General features: G+C 38.5%; 2 protein-coding genes across 2 annotated transcripts; one reads left to right on the forward strand and one right to left on the reverse strand.

Annotated features, from left to right (window-relative positions):
* Positions 7,193-8,854, forward strand: LOC18767954 (probable carboxylesterase 18). Its single transcript, XM_007201431.2, has one exon. The coding sequence runs from the start codon at positions 7,705-7,707 to the stop codon at positions 8,728-8,730; it is 1,026 nt and encodes a 341-aa protein (XP_007201493.1). The 5' UTR covers positions 7,193-7,704; the 3' UTR covers positions 8,731-8,854.
* LOC18767189 (probable receptor-like protein kinase At2g21480) lies at positions 21,106-24,341 on the reverse strand. The gene has a single exon (XM_007199644.2). The coding sequence runs from the start codon at positions 23,984-23,986 to the stop codon at positions 21,305-21,307; it is 2,682 nt and encodes an 893-aa protein (XP_007199706.2). The 5' UTR covers positions 23,987-24,341; the 3' UTR covers positions 21,106-21,304.

Below are 24,778 nucleotides of genomic sequence, written 5' to 3' on the forward strand. Positions count from 1 at the left end.
CACAGGTCTCTCTCTATTTATATGCGCTCATATGCATCTGGAAAATTTGCAGGATCGAGTTCTGAAAACCAGCAAAATACTCGAGCTCTTATTTGCTTTAGTTAAATGAAAGTAAAACCAATTATACCGATAAGAATGATGGATTGATCTACAATATAGGGCCTGTAATTTGTTTTTATTCGCACTCGCATTTTATCTCACATGCAAACAAGTGTGATGGATCTACACCTCTTTGTGGAGACAGACTTCATGTGCCAATATAGGCCCTGGGTGCTAACGACCCATCAATTACTGTTCGTTCTTTTTTCTTTTGTGACAGGGGTGCGTTGAAGAAAGGTCTAAAAATCGGTAGTTTTGGAAATATCGGTGATCCAAAAAAACATACAAATTTTGATGAAAATATCGACAAATTATCGGTATCGATAAAAATTAAATAAAAATCACGAAAATTGTAAGAAAAACTTGAAATTTTTTATTGAAACTTTGGAGGATGTTTATTTAGTCAATTATCTATTACTTTATCATAAAAAATTAGAAGGAAATGCATTGCATGATGGGTTTAACTGATTTAAGTTGATTATATAGCGAGTTGACAAACACTGTGAGTGTAGAAAATATGTAGTAATTAATGAAATAAGATTAAACACACCATAATAATTTATTTATAATGATTTACTTTTACACTTTATACATTGTATGGTAATATACATGAGTGACTTTGTAGGCCATTGCAAGCATTCTCAAACTCCTTGTTGGTTGTGAAACCTGCTAACGATAAAATTGACAGTTTGAATGATGTATGAAATTGAACAAATTTTTTTTTGGTGGCTTTGATTTTGTTAATGGGTATGAAACTTAGATGTTTGGTACGAATACTATTACTAAATTAGGAAATTTCATTCTCGTATTCTTTATTTTAGATATTTAGTTATATACTCATTCTTAGCACTAATGATATAGATAAACTCTATACAATTTAATTTCTATAAACAAATCTAAAAAACGACAGCTGGCCTTGTTGAATTTAATTTTGATTATTAAATTACTTTGATGCCATGTTGAGTGTTTTGAGTTTTTAATATGAGGTTTTGGGGTTGGGCTTGTTTTAAGAAATCGATGGTAGTTTTGTAATTTATAGGAAGTTCGAAACCTCTTTGTTATGTTATAAATGGGCTTTGGGTGTGTTTCAAAAGTCAATTTCATTTTTTTTTATAAGTTAGGCCTCTATATTGGGCATAATAGTAAATCCCTCTTTTTAGTTATCATCTTTTTTAGTTTATGCTTTTGGATGATTTTAAATTCAGCTTTGATATTGGGTTTCTGAGACTGAAGGTATCCTTTGTAGAATTCTTTGAGGATTATTTTTGGGTAGGCTTTGGACATATTAGGTTCATTTATTGGCACTTTTTTTTTTGTAAAAAAATAATGAAGATTTATTGGCACCTTAAAGAACTGATAAGAGTATGGATTTTTTAAAGTTCGTTCATCAATTTATTCATTCCTAATAAAAATTTGTATAATTTTAAACAAAAGAAAAATCCATAACAATTGGCCAAAACGAAAAACCATAACCACCTGATCAACAAGTGGTGGACGGTGCTAGAACTCCGACGACAGTGGCAACACCTCGGCAACATGTGGGGATTTGGGGGTTGGGGAGGTTTGGGGTTAGGGTTTGACGAGGTTAGGTTGAGAGAATTAGAGATTGTAGGGACTTTTAGGGGGAAATGCGGGCTTCTTGTTGGGCTAGGGGTGAGAATAAAAACTTTTGTATTTTATTTTTATAAAGACAAACGAACGAAGTTTGGTTGCCCATCAAGCTTCCAAGGGGTCGCATGCACAGTCAGATTTTCGGCCTCCATGGGCAATGACGGATCTATGAATTTTCTAAAGAAGGCGCAATGTTAAAAAGGCTAAAAGGTTTTAAAAAAATAAAATTACCAAATAGCCTTACAATTTGAACAATACTAATGTTATTCATCAGTCTTGATCTTTTGGACTACAGGGATCCAAGAGATTTATGGTCACTCACCGTTGGATGTAAATTCAACGGTTCACTCACTCTTGCACTCATTTTAAAAAACTTTTTTGAACCATTGGATGTAAATTCAAGAGTTTAATGTCAAAGACTAATTGCCTATAGTCTATTTTGTATATCAATTAATATGCACAAATTTCATGTCACACAATTATTTACCAAGATTCATATTAAATATGAACAGAATGCATGCAGATTACACAATTAGTCTAACAAAATTCATATGAAATCATCCATTAATCTAACCAAAATCAATACCAATTAATCTAACCAAAGTACATATAATTTGGAGGTCACGAGATTAAAGTGCACGTGATTATGAGTTCGGGGTAATTTTCGGTGAATTTTTTGGAGTACAGATGTATTTTTTAATGAATTTTAAAGTTGATTTAGTTAAAATTTGACAAATGACACCTTGATAGTGGACCATATTCAAAAGGAATTAAAGCTAAAAAGCATGAGATTCTAACTACAAACACATCCAATCATTTCTCCTTCGACTTTGGTTTGCAACTTTAGTGAAATTTTTTCAAAATCTTCTCAAATTTATAACTTTGGTTGTGGAGGTCCAATTGATGAACCGTTTTCTCCTGCATGATTGTAAGATTGAGCCCAATAATGGAAAGTAAATATTCAGGGTCTCACACAACAGCAACAGAACAACCTCTTTAAGGCTTTTAATTGAACACTTGGTGGGCACAAACAGAGCGGCAAATTTCGGTATCTTCAATGCATTTTCCAACGAAGGGAGGTGCATATGTACCTCCTTGCTATTCTGTTTGTCCGCCACTGTCTATGGGGTCGCATGTCTCCTTTTGTCCCTTTGTTAATCCGCCACTCACAGTTATTGGTCTTGGCCAGAGATGATTGACCGAAATTGGTTAGCGGAAAAGATAGTTTGCCGGATGTTGTGATAGAAAGGATGACCAGCCAGATTTGGTCCCCGAAGTGGGACAATTGGGCTGTTATGATGGCTGTTTCTGTAATTTTCATGTGTTTTAGATGCATTATTAAAATGCAGTAATGCATTATAGCCACCTCGATAATTAATGAAAAAATTATTGAGCCAAAAAAAGCTCCCTTTATCCCCAAAAGAATGAGTATTAAGTTTCAGTTTTCCCCAACATCTCACCATACTTGTTCTTAGCAAAATAAACAAATACAGAATATTGAAAAAAAAGGATGTTTGTAATCGAGTACAGATAGTACATCTAACCCTTTGGTTTATACTAGAATTTTCTTTGACACTGTAATGGCAGTTTATCAAAGAAGTATCTTGCCTCTATCGTTAATCAAACTTATGTTGCTTCCTTTCTGTTAGTTAGACATAACATAATCATGCTATGGAATAAACAAGTATCTTGTGACACTTTAAAAAAATAATAAAAAAATTAAAGAAATATTTACTACTAAACGAACCCTTAAAATTTTGTTTTAAATTTATTTAAAATATGGTAAAGCTTTTTAGCCGTAGTGGTAAAATATTTATTCCCAAAATATGAGTCCTTTAGATATTTGAATTGTCTGATTTCATGACATTGATTACACCAAACCAAGTTCTATCTAGTACAAATAGAACATAACTCTGTTTTCTGTATGGAAAACCAAAACCAAAATAATAATAATAACAAAAAATAAAATCTAATACATGTACGTTTAATCACTTTAATTATTTACACAATTTGGGAGAAAAGAAAGCTCTCTCTTCCTTGCTCTCCCGTAGCTAGATCCTCCAAAAACCACAAAATTCCTAAGAATGGAATTCGAAGTCGGCATCTTTTGAGATTTGGGAAAGCAGCAAAATATTGCAAAAAAGAATATGTTATTGTGCTTTTCCATAATTTTTTTTCCAGTTAGATTTATATATTCACACACCAACACAAGGTGCAGCACATTGGGTGGTGCTAGAAACTCTTCGACATGGATAAGGAGGGTAGGTCGGAACCGGAAAGTTCTTCCTCTCTGAATGTTTCTTCCTCTTCTTAGCATCGGGATGTTCCGGTTTCTTAAGATCTTCCACGCTTCTAACGTCGTCCATGCACGTAAATGATCTTGATTTGCCGGAGTAGTACCTTGACAACCCAGATCTCCTGCTGAGAAAACAAACATGTACCCATTACATTCAATTATTCACACACAATATAAACAGTAGCACTATTGTCACATCTATTCCTAATATTCTCAACAAAATTTTTAAAACCTAACTACAAAATCTATGCACCTCTAGTGCATTATGTTGGACACTAATAATTTGCATTCGCAAATATTCTGTCGAAACCTGAAAAATTATAGAAAATGCAAAATCAAAGAAAGAAAAGAAAGAGAGCCAGAGAACAAACAAAATTTGTGTTCTTACTTTTGTGGAAGATTTGTTCTAAGTGTACCCATGTCAAAGGCTCTCATGTTATCACCTTCCATGATATCCAAACAAGAGAAAATAGAGAAATATGAGATGGTGAAGAAAAGGATGGAATTGTTTATGAGGCTTTAGGAGGAGCAATTCTCGTTTTATTTATATATATATATATATGTGTATATATGAGAAAAGAATTGTGGGATGTGTATGGAGGAGGTCACGTATGTATAAATGGCAGAGGGGATAGGAGGTCACACGTCATGGGGATTGGGGTTCGGGGACGCAACTTGTGTTGTGGGTTCGATAAAAGTGGATTGGTTTGGAGCCTCTCAAAGCTGCTCACACCGTGTTTGGTTTAGGATTTTCATGCCTACCTCACCACATCCTTGTCTACATTCCCTCTTGTTCATTGGCCTTGGCTACCCTACCCTTATTTCTTCTTCTTCATCTTCGTTTTTTATATTTGATTTATTAAATTTTTTTTTTGTTATGATATATGAGGATCTTTTACTTTATCTTAAAATGTAAAGCACCACTTGATTCGTGTGTAAATGAGAAAAATTATCATGGCACGGGTGCAATGCATCATTCTCTTTATCTCACTCATTATTAACCAATCAAATGGAGAGTGAGATTAAAAAAAAGGAAGGTAAAATGCAGTTTTTCTCTTGAATTATCACGCTAGTTGGACTTCCCCACCACCTCCTTTTTGATTTTATTTTTTCAGCCAATTTAACGCTCTCCTCTCCGAATTAAAAACTATAAACCACAAGGTAACAATCCAAACAGATGTTGCAGAAACGGAAGTACAGGAAATCATCAATGGTGTTTTTATTTATTTTGAAATATCCTAATGGAGTGAAGTGTCTCTTTCCAACTTGTGCAACGCATGATGTGTACATCAAGCATTTGCTACCCGGCCATGGGAAAAACCCTCATGTCCGGATCCTTAAAGAATAGGCCTCACCCAACCTCTAAGGCCAACAAGGCTAGGCCTAAGTTTGTGAACAATTTTGACCCAAACTTCTACAACGAGGAGTTTAGAGTGAGAAGCTTATTTGAAGGATTCAATTCAACCATCAAACTATTTAGAATGTTCAAGTCTATTAATTTTCTCATATTTATTGATAGTGAGATTGAACCCCTCAAATAAACTCTTCACTATGAATACGTGTGTGCCAGTAATCTTTAAAAACCTCGATGCATTGCTATCTTGTCCAACTTAAATCATGCCTGATGCAGCAAATCATACTCAGTCCTCTTACTCCAATGTTTTTAATTTTTTTAAATAATAAACACATAAACTTAATTATCTCATTCTCTCTACAATATAACAGTACAAAAATAGAATCCTCTAGTACAACCCTAATAAGTCGTTTTTCAATTATTATTTTTCTCTATTTTGGTCTCCTCAACTATGTTGCTCTCCAATCAACACCACATACGCCCATTATTAATCTTTAATAATTGTATATATCAATCTATTCATAATTTTTTTATAGTCAAAGGCGATAGCAGTTAATTGATGTATAAGGATTAAACAAGTATAAAAACTGGGCTCTAACCTAAGGGATTAGGCGAATTCCTCTATACCCAATGAGCAATAGCGGACTCAAGAATTTTTTTAAGGGTAGGCTAATTTTTATTTTATTTTATTGAGGAAATATATTATGAACTCGTAAGACTTCATCGCTTTGAACGTAGCAGTCGCTTCCCCATGTATAGAATTAGTGGCTCTATCGTTAATCAAGTTCTCAACAATTGTACAAGATGCATTAAACATATTTGATAAATTCGAACAAGAATCCTAATGAGATATGAGTTCAGTAAGTTCCTCAGGTATTGAAGTATCAACATTAGATGCAGAAAGTGTATACTTGTTATAATTACTACTTTTTTGAAGAATTAATAAATAGTTTTTCTTCTCTTTGCCGGTCTATTATCATCATGTGACATGATATCATAACAAGAAATACTAGACACCAAAAATCATATATGCTAATTAATAATTGAAGTTGTAAAAATAAAACATATATCAACAATCTCCAAACGTTTTCACTCAAACCCTAAATCATAAAAACTTAACAACAACAATTAAAATTGAAAATTGAAAATATTAATAAATAAAACTTACCAAGATTGAAGAACCCACTAAAGATGAGTTGGTACAATTTTTTAGAGGAGGAGAGCTATTTCCTCTAGGCTCTCAAGGTTTAAATATGGCGTTTTGGGTGGTTAGAAGAATTTTGTTGTTGTTTGCTCTCTGTGGGTGTAGCCCAATATCAGTACGATTAGAATAGCTCAAGTTGGTAGAGCCTTAGCGTGAGTTCTGCTTCTAATCAAATTTATATAGGTTTGGATTGATGTTTATTATTTCTTATATGCTTCAGGAGTAGACTTATTTTAAATAGAGGACTGAGCTATTATTTACTGTGCTTAGATTGGGCTATTATGATTTGGTGCAGTGGACTAATATTTATTTGAGTAGAAATAAGCCTATAATAATAAGACCATGTTCAATATTTTATAAATGTTCCCCTAGGCTGGAGCCCACTCTAACCTAGACTTAGGTCCACTCTTGCCAATGAGCATTTTGTCATCAGACTACCTAAATAGTCTACCATCTCAACCGCAAATGTAGAGAATGAACTTTGCCTCCGATGAAAGGCCCCATCCCCCTAGGATTATACCAGTAAAAACACATGTCAAGTAATACATCTACAATCAAATATGGTAAGTTCCTCAAACCAAGTCCCACTTGCACCACCAATAAGTTTGAAAAATCTATCAAATAAACGCTCAATCTTGCAATGGACCCTACCTACATAACGTGAAAGAAATACAAAGGTATGGAAGTCCCCAATTCCCAATGCAGTACCAACCAAATTTCACCATTTAGACAGTAGGGTAACGCTTGGTAGGTAGGGGATTGAATTAGTTCAATTAAATTGGACAACTGAATTCGACTTATTAAATTGTACAACACTCAACTACAATCGTGTTCAAGTCGAGCTACCAAACGAGTGCTAGGAAACTTTGACCGTAAATGAAAATGAAGACAGTAGAGTAACTAACAAAACGCGACTAGCTCAACCTAATACCTACTCCCATTCAATACTCACCCACCATTGCGGTGAACCCATACGACACCACAATAGTAAAAACGACAGATAAAACTTTGACAGCTTTTGAGTTGTTAGTTGGCTTGGTTGCTGCATGCATTTTATTCCCTCTCACTCATCTACCACAAAAAAACAAAACCAGCAGAAAATCTCCTTCTATTGGCGATCGATTGGTTTTGGTGGCATCCATGACGACGTCGTCTAGTTCGAATTCCCGACCCGCCGCATCCGCATGGGCTTCTCTTCCGTGGAAGACCCGCCTGTCGGTATCGGTTCTGTCAAAACTAACGGACCATGCTCGCCGCGCTGACGGCACCATCAACCGCCGTCTCCTCAGCTTCATCGACTTCAAGTCCTCAGCCACCCCTACTGCTTCAGTCAAAGGCGTCACCACCTCTGACGTCACTGTGGACCCCACTCGCCAGCTCTGGTTCCGTCTCTTCGTCCCCGATACGACGTCGTCTCCCTCCTCCTCCTCCCTCCCAGTCGTCGTTTTCTTCCACGGTGGTGGCTTCAGCTACCTCAGCCCGGCCTCATTCGCGTACGACACCGTTTGCCGGAAATTCGCCCGCAAAATCCCCGCCGTCGTCGTCTCCGTCAACTACCGCCTCTGCCCCGAGCACCGCTACCCTTCCCAATACGACGACGGATTCGACGTCCTCACCTTCCTCGACCAAAACGACGACGTACTCCCCAAAAACGCAGACAGATCCCGGTGCTTCTTAGCCGGGGACAGCGCCGGAGCCAACGTGGCCCACCACGTGGCGGTTCGGGCCGCTCGGGAGAAGGACCGGTTTCGGGTGGTGAAACCGGTTGGGTTGATCTCGATACAACCGTTTTTCGGAGGAGAGGGCCGGGTCGAGTCCGAGATCCGACTCCACGGAGCGCCTCTGGTGTCGATAACCCGAACCGACTGGCTTTGGAAGGCGTTTTTGCCGGACGGGTCGAATCGGGACCACGAAGCTGCGAACGTGACTGGGCCCAACGCGGTGGACATATCGGGTCTGGATTATCCGAGCACGCTTGTGTTCGTCGGGGGATTCGACCCGCTGCTGGACTGGCAGAAGAGGTACTATCAGTGGTTGAAGAAATCCGGGAAAGAGGCTAAGATAATCGAGTATCCAAACAGTATCCATGCCTTCTATGTGTTTCCGGAATTGCCAGAATCCAACCAGCTCCTTTCCCAAGTCAAAGATTTCGTTGCTTCTGTGTGAATTAGTACTTTTTTAAAGGAAAAATTGTAGCAATGTTACCTTAAATAAGACCAAATTTTATTTTTTGTTCTTCATATCGCAAAATTGTTACAGTAGTATTTTAATTAGATCTTATGTTGCATCATTGGTCTTTTTGTCAACTAAGTTAAATTTTCTGTCAAAATTAAGGGCAAATTGAGAAATTCAGATAACCAAGCCCGACATCATGCCATGGTTTGTAAATTCCTAAACCCAAAACCAGAAAGAGGAAGGAGAAGAAATCCCTAAACCCAAAAATCCAAAATAAGTTAGTTGTAAATTCCTAATTAAGCTAACCCAACAAACATCATCAATTTCACGGGATTCTTCTTTAATTGATTCTTCCTACAGAACCCGGTCAAAGTAAAAAAAGAAGAAGCAGAGAAAAAGAGTTCTCAAAATAGAAAATGGGTTATTCGCAGCAATGGTCCCTCAACTATACCCGTATTTACATTTGGGTCACTGAACTCAATTATTAGTTGCAGAGGTCACTCAAATATGTGTTTTCTTACACCAGTAGTCCTTCCGTCAAGTTCTGTTAAATTTTCTGTCAAAAGTGAGGGTAAATTCGAAAATTCAAATTGAATATCAAATAATAAAAATTCCCACAGATCTGCTACACAAAACTTCAAAACCCTAACCCACCAACGCCTCTTCCCTCTCAACCTCTCGATGGTTTGCAAACTGACGGCGAACTGAGTCCAAGAAAGATTCCTCTTGTGCCGAACCTATGGTTCAACCTTTCATTCTTGTTTGCTCTCTCGGGGAGATCCAAAGATTCATCATTTCAGCACTTACCCTTTTTCATTTTTGTTTCAAAAGTCTACAAATTTTAGCACCCATGAGTCAGATTTAGTGGCTCTTGCAAAAGGGTTGGGTTTTAAATTGGTGTATTTGAATTGGGTTTGAAGATTATGGAAGACCGACGCGATTTAGGAGAAGGGTTGGTCTGAAGGTAAAATGCGAGATTTTGAATCTGTTTGCTGGTCTGAAGGTATTTATTATGAATATTTGAAAATATTCTTGTTGATGTGCGGCATCTTTTTAATTGAATTTTTTAGTGTTGGCAAGGATTGAGTTGTAGCAATGGAGGGTTGTGAGGAAGGGGAGGGTTGTGGAGCAAAGGACCATCAGCTTCCTTTAGGGAGGTATCCACAGACTCTTGGCACTTCTGAAATAGCAAATATCATTTACTTCAGCCATTCAATTCGAGGTCATCGTGGTGTTGGTGTGAAAAATAATTTGCCTGAAGTCATTGTTCATCTGCTTCATGTATCTAATTGTAGTTATTTGGATGAGTCTTCAAATAGAATTGCCATGTAATATGTGTATAAACATTAAAAGAGATTAAAAAGGAAAGCTTTTGTTTTTGTTTTTTTTTTTGCATAAAAAATTTCGTAGTTTCAGGAGGGGGAGGCGAATTTATAGGCGAATTTCTGAATTTATCCTCACTTTTGACAGACAATTTAACAGAATTTGACGGAAGGACTACTGGTGCAACAAAATACATATTTGAGTGACCTCTGCAACTAATAATTGAGTTCAGTGACCCAAATATAAATACGGGTATAGTTGAGGGACCATTGCTGCAAATAACCCAATAGAAAACATAGAAAGAAGAAAAAACCCAAATGCCAAAAACCACTAGGAGACAGACCAAATTCCATTTCCTGAGATTCCATCATTGTTGTTGACCTCAAAGCAAAAAGAAAATGCCAGCTAAGGCAACGAAATGGAAAGGATTCTCTCTTTTCCTATTAATCCAATTCGATCTTAGCCTCTCCAAGTTCAGAGGTGAGAGGGCAAGAAAGATCTAGTGATTCTCAACCAGTAGCCCTTTATCTTCAGCTTTGAACTACCTTCCCATGGAAAAGAAGAAGAAAAAAAACCCAATTTATTACTACAAAAAACTGGATCAACCCTCAGTTTGTTAGATGGGTCCTTCCTGCTTGACCTTGAACTGTGTTGGATTTGGGAAAATATTGTTGAATTTGGGGAGGAAAAGAAGAGGTTGGGTGTGCTGAGAATTTTTGGGGATGGGGTGGTGTGCGCAGTGAGGGAAGAGGAGCAAGGTATGGGGTGGTCGGAATGATGGGTTTGGGTTGCTTAGGTTTAGAATTAATGACCTAAATGGTCTCCTAATTATTGCTCCAGTATTAATTTGGTCAACGAACTAAATTTTTCATTTGAACTGTCCTTCAACTTTTTTTTTTTATCAAGATGGTCCTACCGTTAAAGTCTGTCAAATATTCCGTTAAACTGAGGGGCAAAAAAGTAAAATATTATTTTAAAAAAGGTTAATGACTGAAATGGTCCCTCAACTAAAATTTTCATTTTGGTCCACCAACTAAAATTTTCATTTGAATCATCCTTCCACTCTTTTTTTGGGTATCAAGACGGTCTTACCGTCAAAGTCCGTCAATTTTATTGTTATTTATTTTTGTATTTATCTTATTTTAAAATTTTTAATTAATTTAAACAATAGAGAAAAAACTATTACTTTTAAAGTCCATATCAGCAAAAAAAAAAAAAAAAAAAAAGCCATGTTGGTGGTGAGATTCAATTTTTTCAATTTTAAAATTAGGTACAAGTTCCTATAATAGTTTCCTTTAATTTTTAATTATTGTTTACTCTTTTAAAAAATTTGTTATTTTATTGTTATATTTATGTGATTTTAATTAATTTAAACAATAGAGAATTTTTTATTATGAATTGTTAGGTCAGTCTCACGAAAAAAAAGCCATGTGGTTGGTGAGATTCAATTTTTTCAAATTTTCTAAGTTTTATAATAGTTTCCTTTAATTTTTAATTATATATTACTATTTTAATTCATAGAGAAATTTTTACCCCTCAATTTAACAAAAAAATTGACAGACTTTAACAGTAGGACCATCTTGATAAAAAAAAAAGAGTTGAAGGACGGTTCAAATGAAAATTTTAGTTGGTGAACCAAAATGATACTGGAGCAATATTTGGAGAATCATTGGGATCAATAACCCTTTTAGAGGAGGATACTCACCTAAAAACACGGTTTTGTCCCTCGATTTCACAGAATAATGCACAGACTTTGACGGATGGATCATCTTGGTACAAAATAAAAAGTTTAAAAACGTTTCAAATGAAAATTTTAATTGGTGGACCAAAATGATACTTGAGCAATAGTTAGAGGACCATTTTGGTCATTAACCCCTTAGGTTTAATTTGCCAGGGTGGTGGTTGGGGTGCGCTAGGTACATTCGAAGGGAGACGGGAAAGAGAGAGAAATTGGGAGAAAGGATGGTAGACGGAGGTGGTGGCTACATAAAAGTCTTAATTACCCCTAAAATATATATCGTGTGCCTGACTTGTGATCAATTTTAATGGGAAAAAAAAACAGAATTGATGAAAAGGACTAGTTGTGCAATGCGAGATCTAATTGAAACATCATCGTAACAATTTTGAGACGTGAGGGACAAAAAGTAAAGTTGGGTCATAGTCGAGGGAGCATTGCTATAATTTTCTTTAAAAAAAAAATGAAGTTGGGGAATTAGATGGAAATTTAGACTGCAATTGTTGTATTAACATAATCAATAAATAAATAAATAGATTTGTTGTTAATATATTCTATTGATTCTGAAAAATGGTTCAACACTTTTGAGACCAACTTAATGATGTTGTCACTTTTGACTTAATTTAGAATAAGTACGGAGAAAATAGTAATCTGGACAGAATAATGGTAGGCTTGCCGAATGTCGCAGGTACCTCTTTTTTTAGGATTTGTGCCCATTCTTATAGATTTTGAGAGTTGTGCATCGTTAGTGAAATTTCGATATGGAACTATGGACATGGTTTGTAGTGGTTCCATGTGTACTTGTGAGAAATGCTAGGTGAAACGAGTCTTTTGTTCACGATCGGCAATCCTGGGTGCCGAGGGCTTTCCCTTTTGATGGTGATATGCAAGATGCAGTCGACTGTGACTTTCGAGGGGGTCATCTTCATGGGTCCCTTCTTTCCAAGTGTGGTACTCTCATTGATCTGTCAAATACGGTGTAAACATATTCCATAGGTTTTTTTTATTATACCCTGCAATCTTGATTTTGCCCTGCACTTCTGAATTGTGATAATTGTTTTCATAAATTCTTGTCAACAACCTATGATCTCCACACCCCCTGTTCATCAGCAATTCTTACCCGACCAAGTGCTCAAAGCTAGTTTGCGCCCATTCTTGGTTAAAGAAAGATCTGGTCCACTCGGAAAACCCCAATCTTTTGGAACTTCAATGCTGTAATTGTTGTCGTCCACATGGAAAACACCCATGAAGATGAACTTGTGGTCCAATTGGGAGTCTCTCGGCTTATCTAGCCTGGAGCAAGGGCCCAAGCATGTCGGTGCTGTAATTGCAGAGAAAATGCCAAATAGAGGGGCCATAAAAAATCTCCTTCGCACGGCCTGGCAAGAGTATGGGGTGGGAAAATAGAGAAAATGGCAAGGATAATTTATTTGCTATAACAATAAGAGATGAGGATATGGCTGGCAAAATCCTAGACAACGGTCCCCAGTCATGAAGCAATGTTTCTCTGTCAAAAGGTGGCCAGCGGAGCTTGCGATTGAGGATATTGACATGGCGATGGTTCCGTAGTGGGTGCAGATTCGAGGAGTTCCATTGAACTTCTGCTCAGAGGAAAATATTGAGAAAATGGAGAGCAAAATCGGAGAGGTGCTCCAGTATTAGAGCCCCAACCAAGCTTGTAGCTTCTTGAGGGTGATGGTCATGGTTAACACTAGGAATCCTCTTGTACCAGGATTTTGGTTAGAGAACGGAAGGAAAAGAAACATGGGTAGAGTTTCAATATGAGAGATTTCCAGATCTGTGCTATAGGTGTGGTCGGATCGGGCACCTTAATAATGAATGCATATTTGAACCTTCATTTGGAGTGGGAAGCTACGACACTTGGACAAGAGCAAAGATAATTTGAGAGACTTTCGATCAAACTAAACAGATGGCCTTGCCGATGGGAGAGCAGAGGAAAGTAGGGTTGGATTTGATCGCAGAGGCAAATCTCTTGGAGGTGAATATACAACAATTTGGTGAGTGGACTGGGGCTAAGACGGGAAGGGAGGAGATGCGAACGGGGAAGGATCTCGGGGCAGTGGCGGCTGGCCTAAAATAGCCGCAAGGTCATCATGATTTACTTATTATGGAATTGTTAAGGTCTCGGGTCGGACCTGACTGTTCGAGCTCTTTGGGGCTTAATCACGAGCAGAGACCCCCTATTGTTTTCCTGATGGAGACAAAGATGAGATGCAACATGATTCATGGAGTACGTAGGAGAATGAGATTTTATCATGGTTTTAATGTTGATCCAGTTGGTGCCGCTGGGGGCTGAGTCTTTGATGGGATAATAGTGTTGAAATTGAAGTTTTGTTGAACTCTCTTAATCTGATTGACTCAACTATTAAGATCCTGGAGTTTGGGATGGTGATAAGAGGTTCTTGGGTTTACGGCACCCATTAGGCCTTCTCCAACCCATTTGGGGCTAAATTCAAATTTTTTCCCTCCAAGAAGTAATTATTTGGGTTTTGCCTGGACTCAAACCATTTTTTCTCCCAACCTTCCAGACTCAAATTTTAAGTCAGCAACTTTATTAAATTGTTTAAGAATGGTTTAAGTCTAATATTTTTTTATGGATAACTTTTTTTCATTTAATCTTTTTAAATAACTTCATAATTTATTTATTTATTTTGGAACAATTTGTCCTAAAAAAAGTGAAATTCCACAAATATAATTTTATTAAAATTAAAAAAAAAACACACAGAACATAATTCTAAAAGAAAACACACAATATTTCAAATTCACCATACATGAAACCCAATATGAATAAACTAATAACCACCATCGTGAGGGCTTGGATAATAGTTCCCTGAGTTGTCTTCAAGATTAACTGCAAACCATTGACTCTATATGTATGTTCTTTCATAATTTCATCTTGTTTATCCCCCAAATACTTCTTCTTTCTTGGAGTAAATTTGAACACGTCCATGCACATTATTTTTGGTTCTTAGGTTTCCTTATCTTGTTGCTTCTGATACACATAAGCATCAGCTTGATCTTGGATAAACTTGTCCAATATGTTGAGCTTCGTCTCCTATCCTCCTCGAAAGCAATGCCTTGCTCAACCAATGATTCCAAGTACTTATCCATTGTTTGTTGAGAAGGGTCAACCATCTTCCACCCCCCTCTCCCCCCCCCCCCAATTTTTTTTCCAACCTTTTGTTTATCTCACCCCTCAGGCGTCGGACTAGGCATGGTGATATCGTCTGCGTCGTTATCCAAATTCACCATACTTGCACTAGCTCCAGAAGAATGTTGTGTGGGAGGCTCATTTATATCGTTCCACTTTGGGCAATCTTTTAAGATTTCCCAAGTATAGTACAACTTGAACGGCCTATTTGGAGGCTTATTATCTTTAAGAAAGATCATTTTCGCATACACGTCCTGCGCATGAAAAAATAAATTTAAGTTTGGAGTTGAATAAAATTACAAATATAAATTTAAAGCTTTAATAAGAATGGGGTACTTACCACATCATGTAGATTTAAGCCACTTTGTGGGTTCCTATAGGCCTTAGTCAAGCATGCTTTCCAAAAAAGAACACTGTTGGTTAATAGTCTTGAACCGAGAAGTAATGGCTTGGTATGTTCGTCGCTCGGGTCCACTAATACCCGGATCATTTTCCAAAAACTTTTTATATACACACTTCCAAAATGTGTCGCTTGCTTGATTGGTGCCAATATCCCCATCTTTACCAACGGAAACCCACCCCTTACACAATGCCTCATCTTCTTCAGGCCTCCAGTTCACACTTCTTTGAGATTTTGTGGACATCTTCAACAAGAATAAAAGGAGATTGATGAAATTGACAAAGAAAAAATAAATTGAGGAATAGATAAAATGTTTTTGGTAGATTATTTGAGAAATGGGTGGGTATTTATGGATTTTGGAGTGAGTTTTGGGGTTGGATATGATCTAGATTAATTTAAAATATTATTTTAACCGTTGGATTTAAATTTCAGTTGTTGGATTTTTTTTTTTACCGTTAAAATAGCTTGGATTTAATCTAGATGGTTGATTTAGGTTACTATTAGAATATATAAATAAATAAATAAACGATGTTTGAATTGCTGCCGTTGGATTCCAACAGCAACATCACCAGGGATTGACGAGTGGCGCGATAGCAGTTGCCACAAGGCAGCATCACAACAGCATGTGGGGCCCATGTCAGATTCCCTGCACATGGCCTACATCAACTCCAGTGGACTCCACTGAAACTTTTTTGGGTCTAGGCAATAGTTGGACTGTTATTTGGCCCTAAGTTTGGGCTTTCCCAAATTTTGGCCCATTTCTTTTCTTAGGTTGGGAAATGATTTGGAATAAAATTTGGGATATTTTGGGTTTGGCCTCATGGGCTGGAGATCGCCTTATAGGGAGTATAAAGCGGAGTTTTGGGGTTGGATGGAAGCCGCTTTTAGTCCTACGTACATTCCTTGGTTGTCTGGGGGAGATCTAAATGAAGTTTTGTAGAGTTTTGAAAAGTGAGGGGGTAGCGAAGTCAAGCTTTCCCCCCCATGGTACCTGCAAAAATTCATGCTAGAAACTAGGTTACTAGATTTGGGTTTGAATGGCCCCACATTTACTTGGAGGGGTAGAATAAGAACGGGGAATCTTGTACATGAGAATAGATGCTTAGCAAATATAGTGTGGCAAGTCACTTGGCCTAACACCATAGTGTTACATGAAACAGTGCTGGGATCAGATCACTGCCCTATGGTCCTTGTTAGTAAGCCAAGTTGTAAGAGACATATCAAGCTTTTTAAGTTTAAGGCTCACTGGATAAAGGAGGAGGAAAGCTATCAAATCGTGAATATGTGCTGGAAATCCTAGGTTGGTCGCTGTTGGATTAGGAGGTGGCATAAAAAATTGAGAATGTGTAAGGGTCAACTACAAGGTTGGAGTAAATCAAAGTTTAAGAACAACTATCACGAGATCCAGAGCACGATGAGCCACTTAAGATTGCTGCAAGAGAGTTAGGAGAATAACTATGAGCTGATTCAACCTGTAGTGGGAAAAATTAATGATCTATGGGCGAGGGAGGACAGTTACTGGAAAAAAAGGTCCTGTGTCAAATAGCTAACAACAGGTGATGCCAACACAACATTCTTTCACCAATCCACATTGCAACATAGACGCCATAACAACATTTCTAAGATCAAGAATGATGATGGAGTTTGGATTGAGAACTCGGAGGGAATTAGACAGACTGTGGAGGAACATTTCAAAAATTTGTTTACAACTGGTAGCCACTGAGATCTGGGGGATGTACTTGATTGTGTTTCTCATATTGTTAGTGATGAGATGAATGCAGCGCCGACTAGCCCAATCTTGGAGGTCGAGGTGAAAGATGCAGTTTTTCAAATGGGGGGAATGAAAGCCCCCGGGCCGAACTAGTTTCAAAGAATGTTCTAGCAGGCGTATTGGGATACTATTCTTGCTGAGGTGCAGGGGATAGTGAAAGATTTTTTTGAAGGTGTTGTCTCCCCAATTTCTTTCAACTCAACCCACTTAGTGCTGATTCCGAAAATGCCCTGTCGTGTGAATGTTTCCCAATTTTGTCCAATTGGGTTGTGTAATTATTCGTATAAAATTCTCTAAAAAATTATGGCAAATAGGCTCAAACCTCACATGCCCAACCTTAATCATCACAGCTAAAATGCCTTCGTCCTTGGGCGCCAGATTCAAGATAATATTATCCTAGCTCATGAGGTATTCCATTACTTGAAACTAAGGAAATCGAAGAAGGTGTTTGAAATGGGAGTCAAACTTGATATGAATAAAGCGTACGACCGCATAGAGTGGGATTTCTTGGAGGCAGTGATGATTAGAATAGGGTTCATTGAGAGGTGGGTGGAGTTGATTATGACCTGTATCAAAATGGTGCATTTTTCTGTGATTCTTAATGGACAGCCAGGATGAGGATTTAAACCCACCTGCAAATTGAGACAGGGAAACCCACTCTCCCTTTACTTGTTCTTATTGGTGAGCAAGGTTATCTCATTATTAGTGCTTAAGGCTTGCGAATATAGTTTTTTGTAAGGCATCAAATTAAGTTGGTCGAGACCTACTCTTTCCCATCTCATGTTGTAAGGTTTTAATATTAATTAGTTTTTTAGCTTTCCTTGACACCATTAACATCTTGTAATAAGCTGCTTAAAGAGGATTGGGATTAGACTAAAGTTGTTGACTTAAAGTGGTCCTCACATAAAGCGATTGTCTGCTCCTCTCACAAAGCGTGTGCCTACTTCTCAACAGAAAGCTTTTTGGCATTACTCAATAAAGGTAAAATCATGCATTGCATTTCATTCTGTGTTGCTGGTCTATTTTGAATAACCTGTCATAAGGATGGTACAAGTTTGTTGTTTTCTGCTAGCCTTTACACCTCTTTCCAGAAATATTCTCTTTGTCTTATTTGATAGCCATTACACTGTTGACATTTGTAGGTCTTGTCCTATGGTAACCTTTCTTTCTCCTTACTATAAAGGAGACATTTATGATAATCAGCCGTCACCTCTTAGAAACACATTCACTGGCACTTTTTGGAAAGTTTGCAGGCATAATCTTTGTTGAGGGCTGTGAGGTTGCATTTATGAGATTTTATGAAAAACCAGTTTTTTATAAAATCTGCCTTTGCTCACTAAATCGGCTTCTATAAATTCTAAGTCATACATATCATTTAGATCTAGAGTTCAGATTTTAAGATTGATTTTCTTCAAGAATGGTTTCTTGAGAAAATTGATCCTTTCTTAAATCTACATTATCATCACTGCATTTGATTGAGTAGTGCTGTGTTGCTGGTGTCATGAGATGTCTGAGCTGAAGGATGAAGCTGCCATTGTCATGATTGACTAGCTGCAAGCAACATTGCTGAGAAGAAGAAGATAGCTTGGAGAGGTATAGCTGCTTCTTTATAGAACTAGGAAACTTGAGTTGTATATGTTGATCTCTGTAATTATTTATTCTTGTTAGTGGATTGCCTGATTGGATCGATGACCCCCAGTTTTTCCCAGTGGTGGGTTTCTGGGTAAATACTTCTGGTATGATTCTCTGGTTTATATGTCTAGTCATATTGTATGCATTATATCTGAAATGTTGATGAATGTTCACACACCTATCACTCTAGTTGTTGCTAGCACAGGGAATGCCTAGATTGACGGGTCCTTATGAGTGCATAGGTTGTCACGTAGTGTTCTTCTAGTTTTGCAGAGGTATGAGTATTGCGTTTGAATGTACTTGGTTTGATTAGTCTGCATTCATAAGCTTTGTAGCTCAGATTTATCTAAGTCTCGTATTGGTTTGGAATCCTTGGTGTTTGTCTTCTACATGTTTGTTTCTATTCATTAAGGGTTTTAAGTTACCATCCTCACCTAAGTACTAATTACCCATGTTTGCTGATGATATTTTAATTTTCTTAGGGGCCTTAGAGCAGAATTGTACAAACATGGTGCAGCTTTTAAATGCCTATTGTAGAGCGTCTGGACAACAAATTAGTCTGACCAAACCAACTATCTTCTTCTACCCCAATACTCCATCAAATTTGGGGCAGGGTCTCTGCCATATTCTTGGAATGCCACAGGTTGATGATCCTGGGAGGTATCTCAGTCTCCCTAGTATTTGGGGCCACTCAAAGCTTGAGGCACTGATGTACATTAAGGATATGATTATGTCTAAAATCTAAGGTTGGAAACAACAACTTCTTTCGCATGCAGGTCATGAGGTTATGTTGAAAGTAGTGGTTCAAGCGGTTCCAGCTTATCCAATGCACATAGTTGTGTTCCCTTCCAAAATCTGTAAGGAAATTGATTCGTTAATGTCAAATTTTTGGTGGGGATACAGTGGAAATGAGAAAAGGATACATTTTGGGTCTCTCAAAACAGTCTAGCAGTATGGGCTTCTGTGACCTTCATGAATTTAATTTGGCGTTGATAGCTAAGTAATGTTGGATACTCATCACCAAACCTGACTTTCTTTGGACCAAAACTTTGAAGAGTCTTTATTTCCCAAATGAAAATTTTCTTCAAGCCAAAAAGGGTAGTCGGGCTTCCTGGGCATGGGCTAGTTTACTGCAAGGGAGAGATATTCTGTTGCAATGTGCTCACTAGCAGGTTTTTGATAGTTCTCAAGTTAGACCATGGGTTGATAATTGGATTCTAGGTTTAAAGGGTTGAAGGCTGCAACCTGTGGCTAATGGTATGGTGAATTTAGAGCAAAGAGTCAATTCCATTATTAATTTTAATACCCGTAATTGGGACCTTAACCCAATTTGGCACCTGATTGATAATAGAGCTGCTGAAGCCATTGCCAAGATTAAATTTGCAAGCACGAGGAATAAAGATAGACTAGTGTGGCCTTTCGAAAAGAATGGATGCTACTCTGTAAAATCTGGGTATCACTGGCTGCATAGCTCCTCAATTACTAGACAGCAAAATAGACCTTCATCCTCTCGCAATGCTGATGCAGTTTGCTGGAAGTTTGTTTGGCGAATAAAAGCTCCCCCGAAAATTGGTAATTTTATTTGAAGAGCGGTCCGGAATGGAATTGCCACAAAGGATAACTTATTTCGGCGAAAAATGGGCACCTTCTCTAGTGTTTGTATTTTTCTGCTCTGTTTTTCTGGTTGAGATTGTTTGTTAGCTTTGGATTCTGGCTTTGTAACTTGGCATTTTGCCCTGGTATTGTTATTCCATTTTGACCACACAAAAAAAAAAAAAAAAAACATATAATTGTTTCAATTCAAGGAAAGGGATAAGAGCGTAACATGACACCAAATTCGGATCCGGAGACTACAAAATGCAATTCAAACTATAATTAAGAGACTATTGCTACAATTAAACCCGTGGTAAGTATAGCTGCCCTATTTTTACATACTAGTTATTTTTATAGTGTGCAATATTGAAGAGAGGCTTCATTGAACACCTCAATCATCTAGGGCTGGCCAATTGTTTGATAAAGGAATGAATGTAGGTCTTGTGGTGGTTCAAATGCATTGCTCGAAGTTGTTTGATAATTCAAGTGTTACATTTCAACATTTGGTTCTTCTTCTTAATTGGAAAGAGATAAATTCTAGATCTTGCTTGCATATATTATTGCCATATACAGCATCAAGTTTTATTTTGGATTGAAATCAATGCTAAGCAGCCTACAATTTTACTTTGCCGCCTGTGATTGCAGCAGAAGTAACTTGCAAATCACATATATGTGACTATACATAATAAATATTCAAAGTCTAACTTTGCAGCTATGCTAACAAATAAAGATAAATTACAAAATATATTACACTGAAATATGTATAGGATTATTGGTACTACTACAATTGTATAAATCCCTCAAACCAGTGCATCATATTGTATAAATTTTAAAAAGAGTTTTGCTTGCGAACATGAAACCATAAACCCCCTCACAAAGTACAAATTTGTTTTTCTAGACCATATATATCTTTCAATTTGTGAACCAAATTTTCAGACTTTACCTACCATTGAGATTTGAAAATTGAGCAAATATATCCGTTCCGGATTGGTCATTGATGGTGTGAGCTTCAGCTGAACCCTCATCGCCTTCTGGGATGGGAGCTGGGCGGTTAGCAGAGTTGGAGGCAGTAGTAGGAGCAATAGCAGGAGGCACAATAGCAGAAGTAGGAGCAGGGGAGGCGACTGCCTCAGTGGAAGGCGGCGCGACGCTGTTGGTACTATCGTCATCAGCCTTTCCTTGAGTGAATGCCTCTTGAAGCTGCAGAGCATACTCTAAGTTCCACAGCACATCTCCCATTGTAGGCCTGTCCACACCATGTTCTGCCAAGCACTTCTCAGCAGCCTCACCAAACTTCTTCATGGATTCGGGGTTAATGGAGTCTGCGAGAAGAGGATCCATGATCTTCTCGAGTAGGTCCTTCCTCTTCCATTGCATTCCCCAGTCAGCCAAGTTTACTTGCTCTCTAGGAAGTGCAGGGTTGATAGCAGGCCTAGCGCAAAGTGCCTCAAGCAGAACAACCCCAAATGAGTACACATCAGACTTGTCTGTCAATTGCTGCCTCCTGAAGTACTCAGGGTCTAAGTACCCAAAGCTTCCCTTCACTGCAGTGCTGACGTGGTTCTGCCCCATTGTCGCATCTTTCGACAGACCAAAATCAGCTACCTTGGCAGTGAATTGATCATCAAGCAGTATGTTTGTGGTCTTGACGTCGCGGTGGATGATTCCTTGTGCTGTCCCTGTGTGAAGGTAGTGTAGCCCACGAGCTGCTCCAATGCAGATATCTAGTCTCTGCTTCCATGTCAATGGCGCCAAGTTCTTGCCATACAGATGGTCACGGAAAGGTCCATTGGACATGTACTCGTAAACCAAGATCATCTCCGAGTTTTCGTCACAGTAGCCGATCAGTGACACCAAATGTCTGTGCCTTAGCTTGGACAACATCTGGATCTCTGTCTGGAACTCTGTAATGCCTTGTTCCGATTGAGGGTTTCCTCGCTTGACCGCAACAGTAGTCTCGTCATCAATCACAGCAATATACACATTGCCAAATCCACCAACACCAATGATCTTACTCGAATCGAAGTTGTTGGTAGCGTCCTGCAACTCCTGGAAAGTAAAGTACCGGCCAAGGCCTAATGCCGAGTTGTACATGTTGCTCTTGTGAGACCCAATTGAGTTCTTGCTTGACATGAAGCTATTGTCTCCGGCATGGACAGGGAGTAGCCAAGAAGAGAAGCTGTTCCTCTTTTGCCAATCTTGAGGCCTCTTTCGCCATTTGTAAACCATTGCTCCAAGCCCCACGAAGGCTCCAAACATCAAACCAAACCCGACTGCAGCCACTGCTCCTCTGCGAGCCCCGCTGCTACCTGATTCCTCTTTCTTTCCATCAACCCCGAATTCGCCATCCAAACTGTCCACGGAATTGCTTATCTTCATAACCTCAAGACCATTCAAAATGGCGTTGGGAGCGCTATTGTCCATTCTGGATGGACCAATCTGGACTGATAGTCCATCAGATATCAAGGAAGAATTCACCACAACGTCCTTGTAGTATGGAATTGCCAAACCGTTGACTGTGTGTGACAAATCCAAATCACTTATTGCCATGTTCCCATTAATGTACACATTGAAGTAGAGGTTGCCAAGTGATTTGCTCACAATGTCACAGAAATGCAACCGAATTAGGTACCCGAAAGCATTTGTGGCCTGGAAATTCCATGTTATGTTGAAGTTTTGACCGCTAACAACAGCATCAGCCATCTGCACAGCGGTTGCATACACAGTTGGTGGCGCGATTTGTGGGGTTACTCCATCGGGGTACTTGACCGTAGAAGTCCCAACCGACACCTCCTTGGCCATGTTTTTGGACTTAATGTATGCATCATCAGGCAACCATGACCTTCCCAATGTGTCGTTTGCCGACGTAACAAGAGGTCCTCCCATGTTAACCCTGTACATTGTTTCATACCCGAATTTGGACATCCCTTGAAACTGGGTGGTTGGCTGAAGGTTGTTAGCCGTGTCTGTGATCAGATTATCAGGAGCTGAAACCACCTCTATCGCATTGATGAACGCTGCGGAGTTCTTCATTGGAGAGAACTTGATGGAGAATTGCTGATTGGTTATGTTCAAGAGGTACTCCTTGAGAAAAACTTGGTTCTTGGTGTTGTTGTTCTTGTTCTGATCGATATTGAAGTTGTGCAGCAGAGTGTACTTATCCGTCAAGACATTGAAGGTGGCCTTTTGAAGATCGAACACCGAGTTGGTCACCGGGTAGAAATGGAGGCGAACCCAATGCCAGCCAGGCCTAGCCATGTGGAAAGAATAAGTGGCATCGCTCTTGAAAATCCTTGCAGACAAATACAGAGGTGAAGGCACATCTGCTTTGTCAACAGAGGCTTTATTGTCATCCTCTGCTTTCAATAGTTGTCCCGATTCTGCTTCGGTTTTGAAGGCTCTGCCATCAGGTAGGGTGGCCTTGTTCGTGGCGCCGCAGTCGATGAGGAAGTTGTCCTGGGGAGTAAAGGGAGGCGTGGAGGCGGAGAGGACCAATGAAGGGGAGGCAAAGAGGGTAAAGAGAAGGACCAGGAGGAGAGCCATCGGTGTCGAAAATGGTGATGGCAAGGAGGATAGAAAAAGATTGCGGTTTAGTTTTGTTCGTTTTTTTTCTATCTCCATCCCTCCTGGGTGAGGAGGTTTGAGAGCAGAAAAGGGTTGGCAAATGTAGTTGAAGAAGGGGCCTGAAACTAACTCTAATTGGTACCTTTTTTTTTCTCCTTTTTCAAATGGTTCGTTACTCTTTTCCTTGGTTATAAGTGGAGGGAAGGAGACGACAACCTAGATAGGTTGTGAATTCCCAAGAATGAGGCAATGTTTGTGGAGAAAGATTTTTTGCTTTGGAAGTTTTTGTTTGTTTTGGTTTCTTTTTTTAGGATTTGAAAAGAATTAGCGGTTGGACTCACAGTTACTTTGAATTAACGGCTACACTAACTTTGAATTCGTCAAACAATATTTCAACCTCTCTCTCTCTCTCTCTCTCTCTCTCTCTCTCTCTCTCTCTCTCTCACCTTCTTTGTTAATTTGCATCCAAAATAGGGTTTTGATGTTTAGTGCAGCTGAGTGTGTGTGATATTTAAAATCTTTCATTAATCTGGTTCTTAATTTTCCAACTCCCTGCATGTTTGTGGCTTAAATATACCATGCACATGTTTCCCGCACATCCCTACCCTCTTTAATCTCTCTCTGCTAACAAATTTGATTAAATTGTTTCCTCTGCATTTCATGATGTGTCCCAATTTAGTGTCTAATTAAATACCAAATCAAACTTTATTATAAGTTAACAAAATACAGATGGGCAGTTTTGTGTCTTTCTCCTCAATATCGTTCAAACTTTATATATTATTAGCTAATGGTTGTCTAAATATGGTACTAGAGACTCTTCTTTTATTAGAGCAACTCCCAAATCAAACC

The sequence above is a fragment of the Prunus persica genome, chromosome G8, assembly GCF_000346465.2.
Source record: "Prunus persica cultivar Lovell chromosome G8, Prunus_persica_NCBIv2, whole genome shotgun sequence".
Lineage (NCBI taxonomy): Eukaryota > Viridiplantae > Streptophyta > Magnoliopsida > Rosales > Rosaceae > Prunus > Prunus persica.